The sequence below is a fragment of the Acomys minous genome (assembly GCF_964271855.1).
Source record: "Acomys minous genome assembly, chromosome: 12".
Taxonomy (NCBI): Eukaryota; Metazoa; Chordata; class Mammalia; order Rodentia; family Muridae; genus Acomys; species Acomys minous.
The window spans coordinates 65,437,378-65,461,020 of record NC_140493.1 but is presented as its reverse complement, the minus strand read 5'-3'; the positions used below and the strand labels follow the sequence as shown (position 1 = coordinate 65,461,020).

Sequence of the window (23,643 nt, the reverse complement as noted above, 5' to 3'; positions counted from 1 at the left end):
AGCCTTCGAAGATGTTATTTAAGAAACACAGGAGCTAGGATTTAAGAAGGTCTTTCTTCCTAGCATATTTTCTGTCCCTGATGTAATGAAGTGAGTTCTGTTCAGGCCTTAATAATATAATGTAGCACTTAGGGCCAAAGATGATGCCCAAGAGTGATGCACTGGAAGCCAAGATAGAGAAGACTTCCATAGCCACCATGACCTTTCCCTTGGTGCTATGGTAGACAGGGAGGAAGGTGACCCAGACACTGCAAAACACAAGCATGCTAAAAGCCAGAAACTTGGCTTCATTGAATGTGTCAGGCAGATTTCTGGATAAGAAAGCCATAAAGTAGCTCCCCAGGGCCAGGGCTCCCAGATATCCAAGGATGCAGTAGAAGGCAATAGCTGATCCTTTGTTGCAAATGATGATGATGTGTTTATATTCTGAGTGAGCATCTTTATCAATAAAGGGAGGAGAAGTTGCCAGCCAAATTCCACAAAGCACAACTTGGATCATGGTGCAGATGGCAATAATGAAATTAGGGGCTCTTGAGATCAGCAACCACCTCCTAACTCTTCCTGGAGCAGTGATCTTGAAGGCTATAAGTACAGTGATAGTTTTGGCCAACACAGTAGAAAGAGCCACACTGAAAAGGAGTCCAAAAATGTTTTGCTGCAGGACACAGGTGGCTGTGTTAGGATGGCCAATGAAGAGGAAGGGACAGAGAAAACAGAGGGTCAGAGTGATGAGCAGGATGTAACTGAGATGCCGGTTATTGGCCTTGACAATAGGAGTGTCTCTGTGTTTCAGAAACACAACAAGAACAACAGCTGTGAGTGAGGAGAAGCCCAGGGACGTGAAGCTGAGTGTCTTCCCCAAGGGCTCATCATAGGCAAGAAATATCACAGTTTTCTGTAAGCATTGGTTCCTCTCTTGGTTTGCATAGTGAGTTTCAGGACACTTCACACACTGATTCATATCTGCCAGAAATGCAGTTGATCATGAATGCATATTCAGGTTTCTCCTTTTACCGGATGCCAGGTGTATCATACTGCACTGTTATTTGAGCCATCTTGTTTTGTGTGTATAAAATATACACTGTTGGAAACCACATCATACCCAGAAAACTTCCTATTCCAGAACCCCATAGCAAGAAAAGCTTTCAATTATCATAGATGGAAAAAAACAAGATATTTCATGACAAAGTCAAATTTAAACAATATCTGTATACAAATATATCCCTACCCAGAGAATACTAGATTAAAGGAAAAGTTCCATAAGACCAAGGGTATGGCCAGAAGAACAGGTATAGGTGACACCAGTCAGAAGAACAGAGACTCCATGCTGCACCAAAGGCCAATTTTGTCACCTGAAGCCTTGCCCCCAACCTGATCACACACTCTCAAGTCAGCTGTCAGAAATTCAGGCCTCAAAGACTTGAAGACCAAAAAAGAAACAAAAGCCAAGGACAATAACACCATGCAATAAATGTAAACTCAGAAATCAGCACTGAGTCATATAATCACCTCAAATCTACATGTTTTAATTGCAGTGTGAGAACACAGTCAACAAATAGCCAAAGCCATAGGGCAGCACGAGGTCCCAACTATCCTAAGATAACAAGACTGCAGTATTTAAGTGCAGGTGAAAGCACAAGAAAATGACCTTAAGAACAACTTCACAAATATGATACAGACTCATAAAGAAGGAAAAAACACTCTCTTAAAGAAATTAAGGAAAGAGAATGAAACAAAATTGGAATGAATCAATATATTCCTTAATGAAAACCATGCCAACAAACACACAACAAACAAATAAACAAGCAGGTGAATGAAACTGTTCCAGGTCTTAAAATGGAAATAGATGCCCTGATAACATAAACTGAATGAATTCTGGAATGAAAAATCTTGGCAAATAAAAAGGAGCTACGTATGCAATCATCAGGAAAAGTTCAAGAGATAGAAGAAAGAATCTCTGAGGTTGATGATACAATGACAGAAGAGTCATTCGTCAAAAAAATGTTAAATCTAAAATTTCTTAACACAACGCCACCCAGGACATTTGGGACATTATGGAATACCAACCCATAAATAATAGGTGTATGAGAGTAACAATAATTCTAGATTGATAATGTTAAAATATATTTGACAAAATCATAGAAGAAAAATTTCCAAACATAAAAAAGGACATGTCTATAAAGGTAGAATTTTACAGAATACCAAACATATAGGACCAGAAATGGAAGACTAAAGGCAAAATAATAACCAAAACACTAACTGTGTAGAAAAAAAAAGAATATTAAAAACAACAAGAGAAAAAGACCAAGCTACATATAATGGAAGATCTATTAGAATTATACTCAACCTTTCAACAGAGACTCTGAACCAGAAGTACCTGGACAGATGTCTTTAAGGCTCTAAGAGTCCACAGATGCCAACATAGACTACTATACCTAGAAAAACTTTCAATCACCATAGACAGAGAACATGAGATATTCATGACAAAGTCAAATTTAAGCAATATCTATGTACAATCCAGCCTTAGAGAAGATAGTAAGAGATACATGCTGACACAAGGAGATTAAGTACATTTCTGAAAACACAAGGAATAAATCGCACACTAACAAAACCCAAAGAAGGTAAACACACACACACATACACACACACATACACACCACCACCACCACCACCACCATCACCAGCAGCAGCAACAGCAGCAGCAGCAGCAGCAGCAGCAGCAGCAGCAGGAACAAGAGAAACACTACCAAAATAACAGGAATTAATCATAATGGGTCATCAACATCCACCATTATCAATGGACAGAATTTCACAATAAAAAACAGGCTAACATAATGGACATGAAAATATTACCCATCCTTCCTCTGCAAGGAAGAAAAAGACCTCAACATCAAAGACAGATGTTACCTCAGAGTAAAGGGTTGGAAAAAAATTTCCAAGAAAATGGACCTAAGATACAGGCCAGTGTTGCTATTCTGATATCTAACAACATAGACTTCAAACAAAATTTAATCAAAGAGATAAAAGACATTTCACACACGTTAAAGGAAAACTTCACCAATATGGTGTCTCAATTCTGAAAATATATTCCACAAATGAAAGGGCACCCACATTTGTAAATGAAACCCTACTAAAGGTTAAAGCACACATTAAGCTTCACACACATTAAATTGGAAGACTGATGTTTCCCATTCTCAGCAATGGGCAGGTCATCTTGACTGATGACTTTCTGAATAGAACACTGAGAACCAGCAGTGGCTCTAACTTTGACAATGGGAAGTCATGACAATGAAAAGTTTCCATAAGGCAAAGGACATCACCAGTAAGAACTAATGATAGCCTGCAGAATGGGGAAAAGGTTTTCACGAACTCCTCAGTCAATAGACGGCAAATATCCAAACTATATGATGAAATAAAGAAAACTAGACATCAGCAAACCAAATAATCCAATTAAAAGTTAGGGTCAGGAACCAGAAAGTGAATAGCTCAGAGACTTAAGGTAGCACCAAACCCTTCTGATAAAAAGCAAATGAAATGATTCTGAATGATATTCTGCTATACTCATAGATAGGAGCCTAGTTCAAACATCATCAGAGAGGCTTCCTTCAGCAGCTGATGGGAGCAGAAGCAGACACTCCCAACCAACATTATGGGGAACTTGGGGAACTGCACATTAGAAGAAGAGGAAATACTAAAGGATCCAGAGGGTTGAGTTCCAGGAGAGCCTGATTCCCAGAATCAACTAAACAGGGCTCATAGGGTCTCACTGAGACTGAAGCCTACATGGTCTGTGTTACACCCTCTCCATACATGCTGTGGTATTTTTAAATTTTGGGTTTTTACAGGATTTTGAATATTGGAAGTGGGGTGGCCCTGACTCTTCTGCCTGCTTTGGACCCCTTTTTCCTCTAGTGGGTTGCCTTGGTGAGCCTTGATATGAGAGTTTGTGCCTAGCCTTAGTGCATCTTATTTGGTTGATATCACTGGGAAGCCTGCCATTTTCTGAAAAGAACCAGAAGTCCAGTGGATTTGGAGAAGAAGAGAGGTAGGTATGGTGACTGGGAGGAGGGGATGATGGGGAGACTATGTTGGTGATATATTTTATAACATAGAGAATTATTATAAAACTAAAGTATAAAAATAAAATCATGATATGATCACAAGAACATGTTTATCAGGACATAAAATGTGAATGTCTAAATAAGAATGTCCTCCTTTTACATCACATATATTTATATTTTGCTTTCCATTTGTGGAACTGTTTGGAAGTAGTGGATTAGTAGTTGTGACTCTTTTGGGACAGTTGTGTCTATGGAAGGGCTTTTAAGGATCTTTCTAGTCACAGTATGTATTTTCTGTCTCCTGTGTTTGCATCAGCATGTGCGCTCTGAACGGTTCCAATCATCATGCTTTATTAGTCAAATTTCCATTGCTGTGAAGAACCATCATGACTAACACAATGTATTAATGAAAAGCTATAACTCACAGGAGTATAGTTCCAGATGAAGCTCTTGGAGAGATGAAGGAATTAAAGGACATAAGAAAGTAGCTGATGTTATATCTGATCTATAAACATGATTATGAGGAGAGAGAGAGAGAGAGAGAGAGAGAGAGAGAGAGAGAGAGAGAGAGAGAGAGAGAGAACAAAGCCACACCTTCTATTTATTCCAAATTCCTCCACTATTGTAGAGCAAGTATTCAGACATTTGAGCATATGGGGTCTGGTTTCATTCAAGGTATCAACATGTACTCTAACTGTACAAAACTGTAAACCAATTAAATGCTTTCTTTTATAAGTTTCTTGGTCAAAGTACTTTGTCATAGCAATAGAAAATAAACTAAGATAAAATGCATTCTGAAATGAAGCATACTTCTCTAGTGGTCTAGAGTGGGTTTCTGTAGGCAGCCATGTCCACATCTACATTGGTTAAAGAATATAAAGCAGGTATGAATTTCAATGTCAAGTTTGTACTATTTCTGTGGGAAGAATGAACATTATATAACCTGCGATTTTCTAACATCTGGAAGGAAGAAGACTATCTTCACTGAAGAGAGCTGGTTTCAGATCACTTACAGATGTTTTCCATATGCTTAGGCATTACAGATGATGGATAGGTGGGGATGCTTTCTGCATGACTGACAATTACCTGTCTCATTGGAAATCTCATTCTCTGGGCAAGGAGTGCAGTCAAAGCAGCAGGCAGCCTTCCCCTCCTTGTGAGTTTTCCTGAATCCAAGATGACAGCTCTCAGTGCATAGAGACCGTGGAATCTGAGAATAAAGTGAGTGATAGCAAATGGTCAGGTATTTAAGGGATTTGCCATAGAATGTTTACAAGCATTATACAATGCTAACATTATAATTGTAACATGTGTGTGAGATGTACAGAGCAATTGTGTCTGGTTCTCTTCTCATTGTATGAGCAAAAGTAAGATATCTGCAAATTTTCTTTCATGCCGTACTAAGAATAGTGTCTAATGATGAGTCATAGAGAATCTATCACCAAAATGAAGCTTTTTCTATGCACAGACATTATTATCTCAGCCAGTCTCAGAGTTATTCTCATGTAGTGGGTTTAGCAATATATGTTCCTTGCTTTTTCTGCAGTTTGAATTCTTTTTATCACAACTGCAGGCTCCTTCCTTATCACCTCCTGATCTCACCCCCTCCATACCCCTATCATGCTATTTTGTTTTGACAGGGGCCTCAAATCATAAGGTCAATGGACCATTGATTAAAACCTTCCAAGCCGGGGTAAAAATAAGTCCTCTGTCAGATGACCTGTGAAAATGATTAAAGTCATTCTGGAAAAGGTATGGTATTATGATATTAAAGAAATCAAAAGCTTGGAAAATAAATAGTTCATCCATAAAAATTAGGTAATAAGACAATTCTTCATATTGGTGGTCATTATGTGTCTATGATTGGGCCCTGTATAAGCAAGCAATGGTCACAGCTTGCTGGCTATAAATTTCAAATTTATATACTGGTGAAAATACTGAGGTGAGATGCAACTCACCTCTGTCAATCCTGTGGCCCACTGTCTCATATGATAAGATAAGGACAATTTTTGGCCCTCTGGAGCATTTGGAGAAAATGTTCCTACTTTCACATTTAGCCCAAGACCTTTTGGGAAATTCCAGAAGTTGATAATGTCATACTCTGCATGTGATTTCCTTTTCCAATCCATGACTACATGGTCCCCAGCATGACTGATGAGTTGTGTGTTCTTTATAAAAGGATGAAGCTAAAAGAAGTACATGTACTTATGTTACACAACCTCGAGAGAAGTATAACAGAGATAGAATCAGGTCTTATTGGTTTTAACCTTGATATGAAAAGCACCTTTAATATAGATATTAATTGCTTTCAACAAATGATACCAAAGGATAATGGGAGCATCACTGTCTTTCTAATATGTTCAAATCAGTTTAACTAAAAAAGGTAGAACCAAACACTCTTAAATCATAAATATATGTGGAGAAAACTCTCAGCATATTTTAAAATATAGTTATATACAATTAAAATTTGAAAATATTTAGCTTCCCTCTGTAAAATGAATGATTTTGTGAGTGATCATTTCCGTAACATAAGCATTTAGAAGAGTTCAGGTGCACTGTGATAATTCTCTGTCTCTCGTCTCTTGTGTAATTGGAATTTTCATATTGAAAAATTTACACTTAAAATATCGTTTGGCCCATTGTAATATAACTCTCTATTGAATTCAACATATTTCTTCTTACAACAAAATAATCTAAAATATGTATGGCCTAATTTGAGTGCATTTATAAACCTGTAGAGTGTCATGTTGCCAATTCAGCTGAAGTGATGTTACCTGCCAGGGGGAGAATGCCATCTCTTTTCCTTTTACTTGAGTTGGAAATTGGACTTGATTGAGAGTCATCTCATGCAGACTGTAGGCCACAGCATACACAGCATTGTACACATTGTAACTCTCCTCACTCATGGCCATGTCAAAGATGTTCCTAGGCAAGAATCCCAAGGAGGCATTAGGCAGACAGTTGTCCACAATTTTACAATCTTTCCTAAAAAATGAGCAGTTGAAGAATGAGTGCCACAATACATGAAGATAAATATCTTCTGGGAATTTGGAAGGATTGGCTGTCTGTATAAAATCTGTAAAATGAATATTTTTCTCATTATGGTGTGAAAAAATAAGGGCCCCATGTAGTGAATCTAATATGAAATATTCATCAAATTTTGAAAGATCCCAGTGTGAGTTCAGGACCCAGACTTTCCATATAAGTAACTTCTGTTTTATATTCACTATTAAGCTTAACAGAGAGTCAGAGTCCCCATAAATAATAATCACATTTGCTGATGAATCCAGGATCTGAACCTGATTTTTCCAGGGTTTGGTAAGATATGAGCCCCTGCTGACTAGGGTCATTTCCACAAATGCTATGCAGATTTCATTTTTATCCATTTTTTTTATCCATTTTATTTCATTTTTATCCATCTTGCTTCTCAAATCTGAGAGAGTCTGGGCACCTTTGCGATCATCTGTGATGAAGAGCCCCACCCAGAACCATTGGAAGCGAAGCATCAAAGATACAATGCCAAGTGTCAGAGATGTGTCCTTAGGGGCCACCTGGTACAGAGAAGAAAACCGTCTTTGTTCACTCAGGGTGCTATCAAAAGACCCAAAAGTAAGCTGTGGAGAAAGAACAATAAAAAAGAACATAGTCACAAAATAAAACTATATTCTACACCAATGGTTTGAAGCTTTTAGGACAATTCTTTGAAAGTAAAAATCTACCTTCCTATGAGTGTTCCAGAAAAGTACAGAAAGCATTCAGAGGTTCAGTAGTGTTCTGTCTACTCTACTTTCCCTTTGCTCTCTATTCTATGCTACATAATATATAGATATACCATCAACTGTCTGGATCATTTTCCTATCCATGAAGAGTGATTATAGTTTCCATTTTTTTCTGTCACAACCACCTAAAATGTCATCAAGTAGGGCTGCCATGAAGTCCTATACCATCACCTCCTCTCACCTGTGGAAACTTGTATAGATCCAGCAGTGTCCCCATGTATTCAGACATTGCCGAAGATGGTCCTGTAAGTACAGCAGCAGAATTGCTCTCTTTTACATATCTGTAGTTAGGAATGGTATGACCATGCCCTGAAAGTGAGGCAAAAAGACTGCTCAGAGTGTTCCTTTGAGCATGTGGAACATTATGTACTTCAAATCCTAGGGATGTGTTGGGTAAAATGTAAGGGTTGCTGTTGATCTTTTCAATCGTAAACATCATGGCCAAAATACATTGGTAGTTCTTCAACTTATACCTGGATAGAAGGTAGAACAATATTTAGGAGGAAGATCTGTACCACAAAGACATAATATATGTGAAAGCTTACTACAATGGCTTTATTAGTTTGAATGCTCCTGCTTTTAAAAATCCATGTTTAACTTTATTTCTAGTATTTTCTGAAATTAGAAGAGCAGTGTTATTTTTCTTTTTTTAAGTTGAATACATTGGTTATTACACAATGTATTGTAATTATACTCCACCAACTTCTCCCAGGTCTTGGTCAAATACCCTCTTATGCAAAGTCTACATTCTTTCTTTCTCTCTGGTATTAGAAAGTTATCTATGTACAATAAGTAAATTAAAAACAAACAGTTCAGAAAAAGAGAAAACAAACAAACAAAGGAACCAAAAAAAAAAAAACAACAAAAAACATAACAAAGAATCAAAGAAAAAATAAACAGAATAAAAAGGGCAAAGAAAATGGACAGGAAACCCAGAGATACATGGAAATGAATGAAGCATCATGTTATTGTATAATTCAAATACTGATTTCTGTATCCCCCATATCTGGTTGCAATTCATGTTCTGAGAACCTCTCTTATGAATATTCTATAATCTCTATTCCCCAATTGTCCCTTAATGTCTCAATAAAGCAGCTTACATCTAATCAGTGAGCAAGGGAGAAAATAGGGCTGGACCTCTTGCCAGCCAGGGAAGGAGGATTTAGATTAGAAAGCAGGGGATTCAGTCAGGAAATTCAGCCACAGCAGGATAGGGGAGCTGGATTATGAAAGCTATAAAGTGCAAGTATCACTGAGAGGAAATAGGATTAGTTTAGAGAGTTCAGAATAAATAACTGCTCAGCTCTTGTCTTGTGAAGCTTATTATTAAACAAATATAAAGAATCACAGTTATTTCTGTGATATCTGGATTTACAGAGGAACTGAGCAGCAAACACTGTTTTATAAAAAAATGGTAATAGGTGCATAGACACATGTGTTCATATACAGAAAATCATAACAAACAAACAAACCATAATATTATACAGTGTTAACTTCCCAAACATTGTTGATTTTGTTATCTTGTTTTCCATCTACTACTTGGCATAGGACTCGCCTTAAGAATAGTCTGTATACCCAAGAAGATTGCCTTGCTGAAGACTAATTCTTGTAATTGCCACTGGGTTAGAGAAGAAAGCTTGTGACAGCTTGGAGAGAGCTCCCCAATTAAAGAAAGAAGCTTGTGTCCACTTCTCCTCTCAGCAGTGGCAAACCATCTATCTTAGACAGGTGCAGGCCCTGCTCAGGCTTCCACAGTGCCTGTGAGTTCATTTGTGTGCCAACCTTGCTATACTTAGAAGGCTCTGCTTCCTTAGTATCTTCCAACTTCTATGGCTCTTACATTTTTTCTACCCTCCTTTTCTGCAGCATTCCCTGAGCCCTAAATGAGTTTTATGGGTATATTCCATTTTGAAGTGAGTGTGATAATGCTGCAAGGAACTTCTCTGATGATGGCTGAGTGAGACAATGATATATGAATATAGAAGAATGCCTGAAGAAGTAATTTTATTTCTATATTACTTTAGAAGAACAATAGTATTTGGATGTCCTGTAGGTCCATGGCCTATCTATTTTCAGGTTCTTGGCAACCCAGCAGTGCTGGGTTCCATCTCATGGAGTAGTCCTTAAATCCAATCAGATATTGCTTGGTTTATCCCACATGCTTTGTGACAATCCTTTATTATTGCACACTGGCATCTTGTAGGCAGGGAACTAATGTTGATTAGAGTACATGTAGCTGGGCTGCTACTTATCTTTCTCCTTTCATAGAATGCAGAGTACCTTCCAGTGCCATGAATACTAGTCCATAGGTGTAAAGGCTTCAGCTCAACTTTTCCATGCTCAGTAAGTCCTATAGTTGTTATCTTCAGCAATGTAGCCTTATCTTTACTTCAGAGTGCAGACTCTTAGAGGACATCCATGTTGGGCTAATGTTCAGTAACAAGTGAGTATATACCATGTGTATATTAGCCTTTTGTTGGTTGTACTGTTGGTCCCAAATAAGTCAGAAGAAACTTAAAGAGAAAAATGCCCCATTTCCCTTAAGGGGTTGGTGTGGGTCGATTTTTGGTTGCTTTCTTGGGCTATAGATGTTATTGTCATTGGGAGTTGGTGATTATTTATTATTGGTCTTATTCATAGTGAAAACAAGGCTAGACTTAGAGATTTCTCTCTTTTCCTTTATCTTTCTTTCTTAGGTATGGAGATAGGGGCTGAAAAGAAAGAAAGCGATATATAGAAATATATAGGGATGACAGGACAAAAAGTAGATTATTGAATCTACTCCTCAAATTATGGCCTTAATTGTTACTCACAAGAAAGGTTATTTCAATTAATTGATATAGAATTTTGTATATTGATACAAAATAAATTTAATTTTCATACATTGAAATAGAATTAAAAATTAATACTCTTCACATATTATATTTCTGCTCTAATATGAGGTTTTGTACCCATATATCTCCATTAATACATGGTTTACTTCCAATACACTGATAGTGCTATTGCAGGCTGTTTAGGGTAATTAGAATAATTAAGTGATACAAGCCAATTGTTAGTTGATCAGCTCATGATCATGTCAAGTGTAGGAATCTACATCGTAGGTTAACAGACAGATATAATTCTATAGATAGATAAGGTTTTAAAAATCTTCAGAGACATACGGAATATGGCATTTAAAGTTGTTTTTATTATTTTAAAGATTCTTTGAAGATAAGACAGTTTACCTCCTGGCAACACCCTTCCTACCTGAGAGAAGATGATGAGCATCGAAGAACCTCCTTATGGAGATGGCTTCAAATTTGTCAAAAGAGCCACTGGACAAAATGTCCTTGTAGCTACCACAGACAGAATTCTACTTAAAATGGAAAAGTTGGATGCATGCAGAATCAACAGCCAAACTCCACCAAGATATTGTAAGGAGGCCTGGATAGTTCCTGCTTCACAAATATGTCTGTCAAATATATTGGGCCAGAAGGCTAGAGATGATGCTACAATGTTAGGGAGATTTCGGGTGTTTGTTCAAGCAGAAAACCGTCTCTTTCATTTTTTCACTTTGGAAGCTGCTAACCTGAACTTCCTGTTTACTCAGGTAATTAAATGTATTCCTTCTCAAGTCTCTGATGGGGCTGAAGACCAGATAGTTTTAAAAGTATGCTTAGTTCTTTAGGAGTAAAGATACTTGTAGACCTATATAAATATTTTAGGTTGATAGATATAAACTTTAATAGAGATTGACTTACATTCAGAATTGTAGTCTCACCAAGACAGGAAAGACGTTTTCTTCATGGTTGCCAAATGCAAATAAGCAAAATGCTATGTATGTAACGTTTATCTAATTCCTGATTGTTTTGTGGTTCTTCTTGCTGTATGTAGTTTACAGCATATATGTGTATTAACATAATGTATAGTTAAAGGTTGGTCTTTTATTAAACTAAAAAGAGGAAGTGTCTGGGAATGCCTTGATTGGGTGGAGCAGTTCCCAATAAAAAGCGGCTTTGCCAATCAGCTGAGCAGAGGGACAGGATGTTGAAAGGAGGAGTTTCCGGAGAAAAAAGCATGAAGAGGATGCTGGACCAGGTGGCTGAAAAAAGAGACTGAGAGAAGAGAATCATGTCCAAGGCTGTAAACTGCCCTCAGCCTGTCGCTAAGGTGAATAGATCCTACACTTCTACCTGAATTGCTATGCCACATGCTGCAATCTTTCATTTATCGGCCCCTGCTGAGAGGATCCTCTGTGCTGCATATTGGATTTTTGAGTTGCTAATATTTGTGTTGGTAAAGAAACAAAGGAGATCAGGCAGAGAGCTATTCCCAGATATTGCATTCTTTTCAGCCTGCCTAGAGGGCCTAGGGAGGAAATGAGTCCATCCAGTTGCTTGTGTGTCTTTGCTATATAATACCTGCCTTGTATGCAATAAAATTGAGCCTTGATCAGGACTGCTTGACTTGGCTCCATATTCACTGTGTCTCTGTTTCTTTTCTTTCACTTGCACTTCCTCTTTTAGTGAACCTATTTGATACATCCTGCAGAACAGGACAGAATTGACTCTGGGGAATAATCAGACTGGCAAAGGATTGGTTTACATGTGGGTTTTAAGGATATTAGGATTAGAATAGCTCAGATTCTGGCCAGCATAGTGCTTGCAGCTTAAAAATAAACCATAAGCTTTATGTCTGTCCTTCAGGAACTATTTGGCTAAAAATTTCTACTGACTTAATAATTTAATGTGTTGGTTAATGTGGGAAGAATAAAAGTTACTCCCACACCAGGAGATGATTTTATGAACAGAACACTGATAGATAGCACTAGCACCAAGGTTAAGAATTAACATATGGGACTTCATGTAATTGAAAAGCTTCTGTTTGGCAAAGGACACCGTCAATAAGATAAAACAGCAGCCTTACAGAATTGGAAAGATTTTCACCACGCTGATCTGACAAGATGCTAATACTCAAAATATATAAGGAACTCAAGAAACTAGATATCAACAAACAAAATAATCTAACTAAATGATGTGGACAGGTCTAAACTGATAATTTTCAAAAGAGGAAAGTCAAATCGCAAAGAAACACTATAAGACTCACCATCCTTAGCCATCAGGAAAATGCAAATCAAAATATCTCTGTGTTTCCAAGTTCTCCTCATCAGAATGATCATGTCAAAAAAACAAAAAACAAACAAAGAAACAAAAAAAAAAAAAAAAAACAAGGGAATTTCTCATGCTCATGTGGAGCAAGGGGAATGTTCCTCCATTTTTGTTGGGAATTCAAACTTGTACAGCCACTATGGAAGTAAGTATGTCAATTCCCTAGAAAACAGGGGATTGAATTACTTCATGTTCCAGCTATACTACTCTTTGAAATATGCCCAAAGGATGCTACATCCTACCACAAGGGCACTTGCTCAACTAGGTTCATAGTGGCTTTATTCATAACAGCTAGAACCTGGAAACAAACTGGATGTCCCTCAACTTGAGAATGGATAAAGAAAATGGAATATATTCATATAGTCATATGTTAAAAATGACATTATGAAAATTCTAGGCAAATGGAGTGAACTAGAAAAAAATCATGTCTAGGAGCCTATTTAAACACAGAAAGACAAACATGATATGTTTGCATGTATAAGTAGATAGCAGTTGGTAAGTAAATGATAATCATGGTAAAATCTGTAGACCCAGAAAAGCTAACTAACAAGGAGGGCTCTTGGGTGGATGCATGCATCTCCCTTGGAAGTGAAAATAGATAGATTTTGTGGATGGACTATGGGAGTGTGATGATGGAAATAGGCTTGGTCACATAGGAGTATGAGAGGGATGGGGGAGAGATGGCTTGAATTGGTAGACGCTTGGAGAGCAATGTGGAAACAGTGCAATAGAAACTTACAGGGTTGTAAAAAGGTGATCTTAGTGAGGAGTCCTAGTTAAGATGCTATGGAGTTTGTAATGAGGCAAATATTCCAGGGTTAGGTCATGGACACCAATGCCACAAAACGTTCCATATACAATTTATCCTATCCTATCCTATCCTATCCTATCCTATCCTATCCTATGTGCTGAGTCAATGGAGAGGCTTAACTTGTGGGAGAGACCAACAAATGACTGGTCAATATGAGGTCCACACCAGAGAAGGAGCCCATGCCTAAGGATGACCAGCAAACAGAGTCTGGATATGCCAGAGACACAGGATAGAAAAAAAATTAATAAAATGATTCCTAATGATATTTTGCTACACTCATAGATCAGTGTCTAGCTCAATTGTCATCAGAGAGATCTCCGCTGACAGCTGATGGAAGCAGATGCAGAGAGCCATAGCCAAACAGGATGAGAGAGCCCAACTTGGAGATCATGGTCAAGTTCCTCTCCTTGGAGCTTTACAAACCATGTGAAGAGATGGAGGAAGAATTATTGGAGCCAGAGGAGTTAAGAACACCAGGAGAACCTGATTCTCAGAATTAAATAAGCAGAGATCATAGGGGCTTACCAAGATAGAAACAGCAACCATGCATTCTACATTTATCTGCATTAGGTCATTTGCATAAATGTTAGGGTTGTTAACTTTTTCTGTGGGACTACTAAGAGTGATGGTGTGGTGGTGATGATTTTGAGTCTTTCACCTGTACCTGAGACCCTTTTCCTCCTACTGGGTTGTCTCACCCACCATTAATATGAGTGTTTGCACCTAGTCTTATTGTAGCTCCTTCTGATGTGTTTGGCTGATATCCCAGAGAGCCCTGCTCTTTTCTGAAGGGAAATGGAGATGTGGATCAGGTGGAGAAGGTAGTGAGGTGAGGAAGCAGTGGTGGAAGGTAGAATGGAGATAGGGCTAAGAGGAGTGGAAGGAGAGAAAGCTGAGATAGGGATGTTGAAAAAATAAGACAAAAAAATCTAAGGAAGCACAGCTATGCTAAGATGTAACAAAATAGAATCAAACAAAACTTATTCTGAAAAGCATACTTCATATTCATTAAAGGAAAAATCCAACAACAGGTTATTACAATCTTAAACATGTACACATGTGTAGGCTCAATTTTTTAAAGAAATATATTTTATTACAAACTTATTAACTGAGAGTACCTCACTTATAACCTGAGCATCCTAAACAATAGGAAAAGGAGGTTAGAGAATACAATAATGAAATTATAAGGATATCAGATCCAAGGAACAATTCTTATGGCATAATCAGCAGGATTTCTTCTGATGGAAGCTGGAGCAACCGGAAGCTAGAACCTCAGCCAGAGCCAGGATCCCTGAAGCCTTCCCTCAAACGGTTCTATTGAGGAGTATCTCAAAGTCGAGCAATGAACAGCCAAAACTATTCCAAGTCTCCAAAGGCCCCGCCTCTTGTTTTTGGCTCACGTTTATATCTCTTCTCAGAATTTGTTCAAGGATGTTTTTCAGCTGGTTAACAACCAATCTCCTCCACGTGGTGGTTCGCCTTCTAAGGGGATAAACATTACCTGCTCTCTCATAAGTCTTTTTCTCATCCCCCACTTGTGATCTAAACAAAAAACATGTTTCTCTCTCTTTCACACATCAAACACATCAGTACCCATCTTCAATAGTGAAACAGTTTCAATTTAAAAGCAGATCAACCCTGCTGTAGAGATGGTGGTGATTTCAATACCTCACTTTCAGCAATAGAAGGGTAATATGAAATAAACTAAATAGAGAAACTCTAAAGTTAGATAAGTCAGTTATATCACTGCCTTTAAAACACCTTTTGCACTTGAAAACCTCTATATTGATGACATGTTTATAGAAAGCATTGTTTGCCAGTTATGCACTCAGGATCCTTCCATGACCAACTTAGATAGAACAGTAATTAAAATTTTTGTTCAAAATATGAACATTCTGTCTCAGAACCCTTCTTTTTTAATAACCAATGGACTATGATGCTTGAAATCCTGAACAGGCAAATTTAACACAAAACATATTAATTTAAAACCGTTTTTATATCTATAGAAACAAGGTGATGTAAATAAGGACTCCTTTATATTTACTACACACTAAGTACACAGAAAGGCAAAACTATATACGACAGTGGGTCTCAGTGATCATACAGTCTTAGAGCTTTGCATTTTGATGTTCTGAGAACCAAGACACAAACATACTATGGGAAACTCAAAAGAGATTCATATCCTCCATGAAGTGTATTATATATGAATTTTCAGCAAAAGTTCTTTACAAACTGTGTTGTCTTACTAGTTATATTTATAAAGTATTTTTGGCACTTAAGAGAATCTAAAAAGATATATCTAAAAGAGTATTCAGTATACTTATTTGGATATTCCAGAATTTCTCTGTAGACCATACTTGCCTGGAGAACATAGGTCTATAAAATCATATCTACCTGTCAAACACGGCACTATGCAAAATGTCCTCATTTCTACCACAGACAGAATTCTTCCTAAAAGTGGGCAAGCTTGGATGCAGGCAATCAATAGCCAAACTCAGCCAAGACTGGGTAAAGAAGCCCTCAATATTTCCTTCCTCACAAATATTTGTGGTGCAGATATATTGGGCCCAAGAGTTGCTGATGATGCTCCAATGTTGTAGAGAACTTTGGATGACTGCTTAGGCAGCAAACCATCTCTGTCATCTTCTCTTTGGGGGAAGTTACTAAGCTGGACTCTGTGTATACTCAGATAATTAATTTATTCATTCTCAAGCCTCTGATGGAGTTGAAGACCTGATAGTTTAGTTTGACAATTAAGCTTAGTTGCTTAAGGGTTAAGATGTTTTATTAGAGATCAATGTATAAGTTGATAATGATGAGATGCTAGATATTATTAATTTTACATTCAGAATGTTAGACTCACCAAGATAGGAAAGATGTTTTCTTCAAGGCTGCCAGATACAAATAATCAAAACATATGAATATAACATATACGTAATTCCTGATTTTTATGGTCATTTTGCTATATGTAGTGTATTGTATATATGTATTATAATATGAATGCATATTTTTAAAATATTTAATAAAAATTGTAAAATTGTTCACTTTATAACACAAAGAAAAGAAAAGAAAACCATAGGTCTGTGTCTCAGAAATGCCTGGATTAAAAGCGTGAGCCACCATGATGCCCAGCAAGATACTTTGTTTTGATGGCATATGTTTTGTTATAAGATGTACAATTAGTATGATTAACGTTGAAGGGAACATTTTTTAAATTCTATAATTTAATTAGTATGCATTTCACTTAGTATTAATTACCATCTTCTACATCACAAACAGATATTGATGTCATGATGATAAATGAACATAAACAGTTGTGGTGATTATGACAATGCAAAACTTAAAGAAATTACTGAAAATATTTTTTAGAACAAAACAGCAAAGATGCCATTCTTGAAAAATATAGTTTTGATAACTAATAAATATACATTGTACAACTCATTTATGTTATATTATATCTTCAACATGAAATACCATAAATATTGAAAATAAACCATTCATTATTAAATGTTTTTAAATAACCAGTAAGCAGATATTTATGTCCTTTAATTTGATAAATGGAAAAAAAGGAAAAATCATCAAAAAGAAGAAATCTTTAAAGTCAGACTTTTCATATTCTTCTACTATTTAAATCTTTTAATGTTATTAATATACAAATACACACATGGCTGCTAAAATGCCACTTGAGCAAACAAGTCAACCATATTTTTAATTTGGTGTGAAAGAAAACCTCTCCCAAACACAGTAAGAGAAACTGTCATTATTGCTTTGCAGGGAAGTTAACCACCATGCTTAACGATCCCATAGTATGCATACATGTACTCCTCTAAATTAATCTCCTTTAGTCAGGATATACTTTGTATATCCTGAACTTATCAACTATTTCTTTATCATCTTCCTAATTTTGACAAGAAAGTAAAATCCTAATATAAAATTAGAACAAACAAATTTAGTGCCATATAAGTTAATGCTAGCTGCACAACTTAAGATCTTTTGATGCTAGGGCAATTAAGATGGGTACCTTATGCAGATACTATTAGAAGATGAGGATAGTTAACTGAAGTAAGACAGACAGATCAATTCCTCTTTCAAATTACATATACATTCCTTTCTATATAAGTGATAAACATTATGAAGAGTATGAAATCATAAGTGAACCTTGAAGAGTATATACTTGCAGGTGCCCCACATTCTATGAAATGTGTATTTGGAAATGTGTTGTCTTTATCAAATATGTTACTTGTTTATAGTTTATATAGTTGGAAGTTAATTTTAGTTTTATCTCTTACTTCAAAAGATATTAAATCTTACACAGCCCTCTCTTCTTGTACATGGTAGACAAGCAAGCCACACTGAGCTCATGTAATTACAAGGGTGATCTTTGTAGAAATAGGCCACCACCTGAAGAGGGACTCAAGCTGATGCACAGTAGTGCCGAACTGCTGAGATTAGAAAGCACAAGAGGAGATACCATCTGCTGTAAAGAAGAACATTTTTTTTGTAGCATGCAAGGTGTAAACATCTGGTAGACCATACGGACTTGCAATCCTACTTGAAGTAAGCAATGATCCCTATGTCCAGCTGACTCTTCCAGAGAATGTTTTGTTTAGATACCTATTTTTAAATTTCCCATGCTGCCTTCAGGATGTCCATTTGAGACTAAGCCTATTACAATATCTTTAAAGTCTAAAGACATCTCAACTTAAACTTTTTTCTCTTCCACTGTTGAATTGCTTACTTTTTCCACAGCCACCTTTTAGCAGACACAGTAATGCCACATTGACAATAATCCATTCTCAATCTTATGTTTATTATAGGTGATTTTCTGCCCATTGTCTTCAGCCACTCCTGAAAATGTATTTCCATGTTCCCTCTTGAGTTCAGACCTGAGTACCATGTGCACTTCTTATTTTCAGATACTTATTGTGTGGTTACCTACAGCTATGGATATACCTGACTTCCTTTAAAAACTAACATGCATGAATGTTTCTCTTTGGCAGGACCTAGGAAACTCAAACAGACTTGCCTTACACTTTGTTTTAATCTTGCACTGTTTAGAATGCCTAGAAACATCTTTCGGAGACCTCATCACAAAGAATGTGTGTTCAGAAACACACTCACATACAAACAAATACACATTGGGGATCTATATCTATTTATCTATCTCTAAAATGTTGCAGACAGATAAACATGGTGAGTTACAGAGAATACAAAAATTGAAATTCAGATAAAATAATCTGAGAGAGATGAATGTATTTCTATAGCAGAGAGTACTTCTCATGTCTAATTCTGGCATTCCTGTCCCTAAATTATCATCAGCAAACACATATTATTTGTCACTCCAGTCTCACAGAAGGAAATCTGTGGTCACTAACCTCAGTAGCATTATCTCTTTACACAAGAGCACATCTAGACTTAAGAATTCCTTCAAATACTGTATCTATCTTCTATTATATAATATTTTCCTCACATAGCTAACACTGAAAACATGCAAACCCTGTGGAATTATAGGCATGGCTGAGAATATAGGGAAATTTCCATTGTCTACCGTGGAAAAGAAAATGAATAAAAACTCCAAACCTTCTTTACCCATAAAAGTACCAGAAGAGTCACTAAGAAGACAGCACTGCAGAAAGATCTAGGAATGGAAGAAAGGAAACGGCTTAGTGGGGTATCGACTTGGAATAATGATCTTTGAAGGTGTACTTTCCCCACGGCATATGAATGTCAAAAGTTGAAAAGGAATAAATGCATAAATGACTTACTCAACCATAATATCTCTGTTAAATGTAATCATGTTCCCGTGAGTTGTTTTGTGTGGATAGACAGCAAAAGCAGGGAAAAATCCAGCGATCACCACATCTCCTTTACCATATAAATGGTAGTCTATTCTGACTAAGCACTCGCTGCTGCTGTAGGAGCACAGACGAATTGGAAGCTGCAGAAGGCAGGAGATAAAAATGGAAGAGAACAGCATATTAACAAAGTATCTACCATCTGTAAGCATGATAAGGTGAAGTCTTCAGGGTCCAGAACATATATTCAAGGCTCATCTGTGTGCACATTTCTTTATAAGTTTATTGGTGAATGAAGTTTCCTCTTGATTCATCAATGCCAGTTGTTTCTGACATGCTATTTACCCCCTGTGGAGTTGTCTAACACTTTTTTTCCCACAGGCATTGAATCTGAGGCCTTGTATTCAGAATAACACAATTTATGGATTAAACATATATTTATTCTCTTCCCCAGGCATAGGCAGTATGTTCTCACCCAAGACTACAGAGATCTAGTCTCATGACACATGACACGAAATCCTTAGTGGATTTGTCCACAAATGTGAACCAAGAAACAACTCATTGAAAAGCCATTCATGATGATACAAACATGTGACACTAGATGATGTCATGGTAGACTAAAGGGAACAGGGCCAAAAAGACCCATACCAGACCTGACCAAATCTTAAAGCAGACACCATTAACTGTAGAATTGGAGGCTATCAATCCCAGTTTTGATTTCCCATGTCTCTGCGAGTCATAGAATATTCTTTTTCCATAGATGCATGCCTGATTTCCAAAATTATGTCTATGCCCCACTATAAACTGTTTATGTCTCTTTCTGATAAAGCACACAGTTCTGCTCAATTCATTTCCTTATGATCTGTTTGATGTAATTGCAGAAATCAGGTTTCTTATTTGAATGTGAACTTTGACTTTATATAATATTCTTTTATCCACCATGAATAACTGAGTTGACATTTTGTCATGATACCCCCAAGTGCTAGAACACTGTGTCTTCCCACAATTTATTCATATCTGAGATCATAGTGTCATTAAGAAATATAATACCATAGAAATATATCCACATTTTTCTCTCCAAAAAACTGAGTAAATCTTTCTGGGTAGAAGGACTCAATTCCTAAAGGCACAGAGATGAGTTACGTTAGGGACTCTACCAAATTAGGCACTATAGCCATGACATATGTTGATGCAAAAGTGCTCAGAGTGGAAACTATGAGTGTCAATCATTGTGTAATAATGGCTTTTCTTTGACAGTAATGAATCAATATTCCTGGGCTAGAAAAGAGGCAAGTTTCATTATCATATCTGTCCTACACTAGCTTAAAACTCTGGGTGCAGAAGTCCCTCTTCTCAGCCTACCTCCACTTTCTGGGGACTGCATGGCTTGAGAGGATGATACTGCCCTTAAATTTTTAAAAATTTTTTTGTTAATCTTTGCCATTCTGACTGAGGTAAAACAAATTACCTAACTTCTTTCGATTTGCATTTCCCTAGTAGATAAATATGATGATCTTTTTGAGGGATTTCTTAGTTCTTTTTTTATAACTCTTCATACAAGTCCCCAACCTACAAGAGAGTATCTTGAATGACAGTGTGTTTATGAATTTTTTTCTGTGTATTTATTATTGATACATACAAAACATTTACTTGTGCAAGTTGATTCTCTATTTGCCCAAATTGCTGAATTAATTAATCATTTCTGCAGAATTTCTAGAATTTCTAGTTTGTGTTAATGTAATTCTATAATCTACAAATAGTGATAGTTTGAATTGTTCTTGCTCTCTTTCTATCCCTTTAATTTTCTTTTCTTGTCTAACTGCTGCAGCTAGTGCTTTAAACACATTATTGAAGTGGGCATAGTGTGCATCCTTGCCTTGATCCCGACTTCAGTGGCTGTGCTTTATGCTCTTTTCAATTTGGGATGAGTTTGTCTGTGGGGTTTCTGTATTATCCTGAATTGTGCTGAGGTATGTTTCCTCCAATATTATGTTCTCTAGGACTTTTATTATGAAGGCATGTTGGCTTTTGTCTAAGAATGTTCTCTTTAAAATAATTTATGCATTTATTTACTTATTTTTTCATTCCACTTACATCCTGATTATAGCAACTGCACTCTTCTCCAGGTTCCACCCTCCCTCCCTCTTCCCCAACCATCCTACCCCAGCTCATCAACTCATATCCGCACTGAGCATGTCCTTTCCTTCTGTGGCCTGCTGATGTAGCCCGACCAAGTGGGAATGATTTTTAAAAAGCAGGCAGCAAAGTCCATGTCAGAAACAGACTGCACTCCCTTTACTGTGATCCTCATATAAAGCCTGAGCTGCCCTTTGGCTACATTTGTTAGGGAATCTAGGTCCAATCTATACATGGTACTTGGTTGATGCTTCAGTCTTTGCAATCGCCTCGGGGCCCTAGTTACTTGGATTTGTTGGCTTTCTTGTGGGTCTCCTGTAACCTCCAGGTATTTCTATTTATCCCTCCCTTCACTTCCCCACAAAACTCCCTATACTTTACCCAATGTTTGGTTGTTAGTCTCAGCATCTGTCTCTATCTGCTGCTGGGTGGACATATATGCTAGGCTTCTGTCTATGAGCATATCAGAATGCTGTTAATAGTGTGAGGGGTTGGCTTTCTCCCATGCACTGGGTCTCAGCTTAGTCCAGGCACTGGATGGACATTCCCTCAATCTCTGGTCTTTATTTATCCCTGCACCTATTGTAGATAGGGTACATTTTGCATCAAAAATTGTGTGGGAGGGTTGGTATTCCTCTCCCTCTATTAGAAATCTTGTCTAGTTAGAGGATTTCATCTTCAGTATCCTGGACCCCTGCTACTAGGAATCTCAGTTACAGTAACCCCCATATCCTCTCAGGAGCCAAACCTGTCTTAGTTCTCCAGCTTGTGATCAGAGATGACCCTGCCTATGGTTTCCCTTCTCTTTGTAGGCCTTCTGTCCTCTGATATCTTCTCTCTCCAGTTCTGTTATCCACCTTTATTTCTGTCTGAACGCCCACTCACACTTTGTTCCCTATATTCAACTACTTCTGCTGTCTGTCCTATTTCCCCTTCACATTGACATTCATGCATTGTTCCTTAGGCCCTTTTTGTTACTTAGCTTCTTTGGGTCTATGACTTGTAGTATGGTTATCATGAACTATATGGCTAATTCTGCTTATGACTATATACCATGTCTGACTTTCTGGGTCTAGGTCGCCTCACACTGAATGATCTTTTATAGTTCCACCCATTTGAATTCCAGAAGTGGTTGACTTAGGAACTTTCAGCACCACTCTGCATGCAGTTCCAGAGGTGGCAGCCATTGGGGACTACCAGCAGTATTGAGGCCTGTCCTTGATCTTTGCATGCCAGTCCTCAGTCTCCACCTTTATCTGCAATTGCTGAGAAACCTCTCACTGGGGACTATCAGCAGAGATGAGGACTCCCCTGTGTCCTCTCTGCATGATAATGATGGCCCCAGCTCTGTCTGCAGCTACAGAGGCAGCATTCATAGGAGATTGCCAACAACTGTGAGATCTCTCTCTCAAATTCCATGTACTGTCTTCAGGGTCCAGATCTGCCTGCTAACCCAGAGGTGGCAGCTATCAGGGACTTCCTTGGCAGTACCCAACAGGGATTAACTACCAGAAGCACATCATGTCGATTCCTATGGCCCAACTCTACGTACAATTGCAAGGCATCAGCCACCAAGGACTACCAGGGATCTTCAAGTGTGCCACCACCAGGGAAAACTAGATGGCTAAAGAATAGCATAGGAACACACTCAAAAAATCCCAGGGAAATACGGATTCGTCAGAACCCAGATATCCTACTAAAACAAGGCTGGATCATATAACATATGTGAGCCCATGCAAAACAACTTTTAAAACTTCAAATCTCTAAAAGTAATAGAAGAAGGTATCAGAAGATGGAAAGATTGTCCTTTTCCATGGATGAGAACAATCAACATAGTAAAACTGGCCATGTTACCAAAAGAAATCTATAGATTCAATGCAATTCCCATCAAATAGCTACACAACATTTTACAGA

The 23,643-nt window shown here is 37.4% G+C and overlaps 1 protein-coding gene across 1 annotated transcript; it reads right to left on the bottom strand.

The window, feature by feature from the left end:
• On the bottom strand, nucleotides 1-22,683 carry LOC311579635 (vomeronasal type-2 receptor 116-like; the record flags this gene model as incomplete). The annotated part of the gene is made up of 8 exons (XM_084750384.1): nucleotides 1-963; nucleotides 5,148-5,271; nucleotides 6,020-6,247; nucleotides 6,836-7,137; nucleotides 7,486-7,675; nucleotides 8,022-8,313; nucleotides 19,564-19,736; nucleotides 22,615-22,683. The coding sequence occupies 8 exons, from the start codon at nucleotides 22,681-22,683 to the stop codon at nucleotides 35-37; spliced, it is 2,307 nt and encodes a 768-aa protein (XP_084606510.1). The 3' UTR covers nucleotides 1-34.
• Between the last annotated feature and the right edge of the window lie 960 nt (nucleotides 22,684-23,643).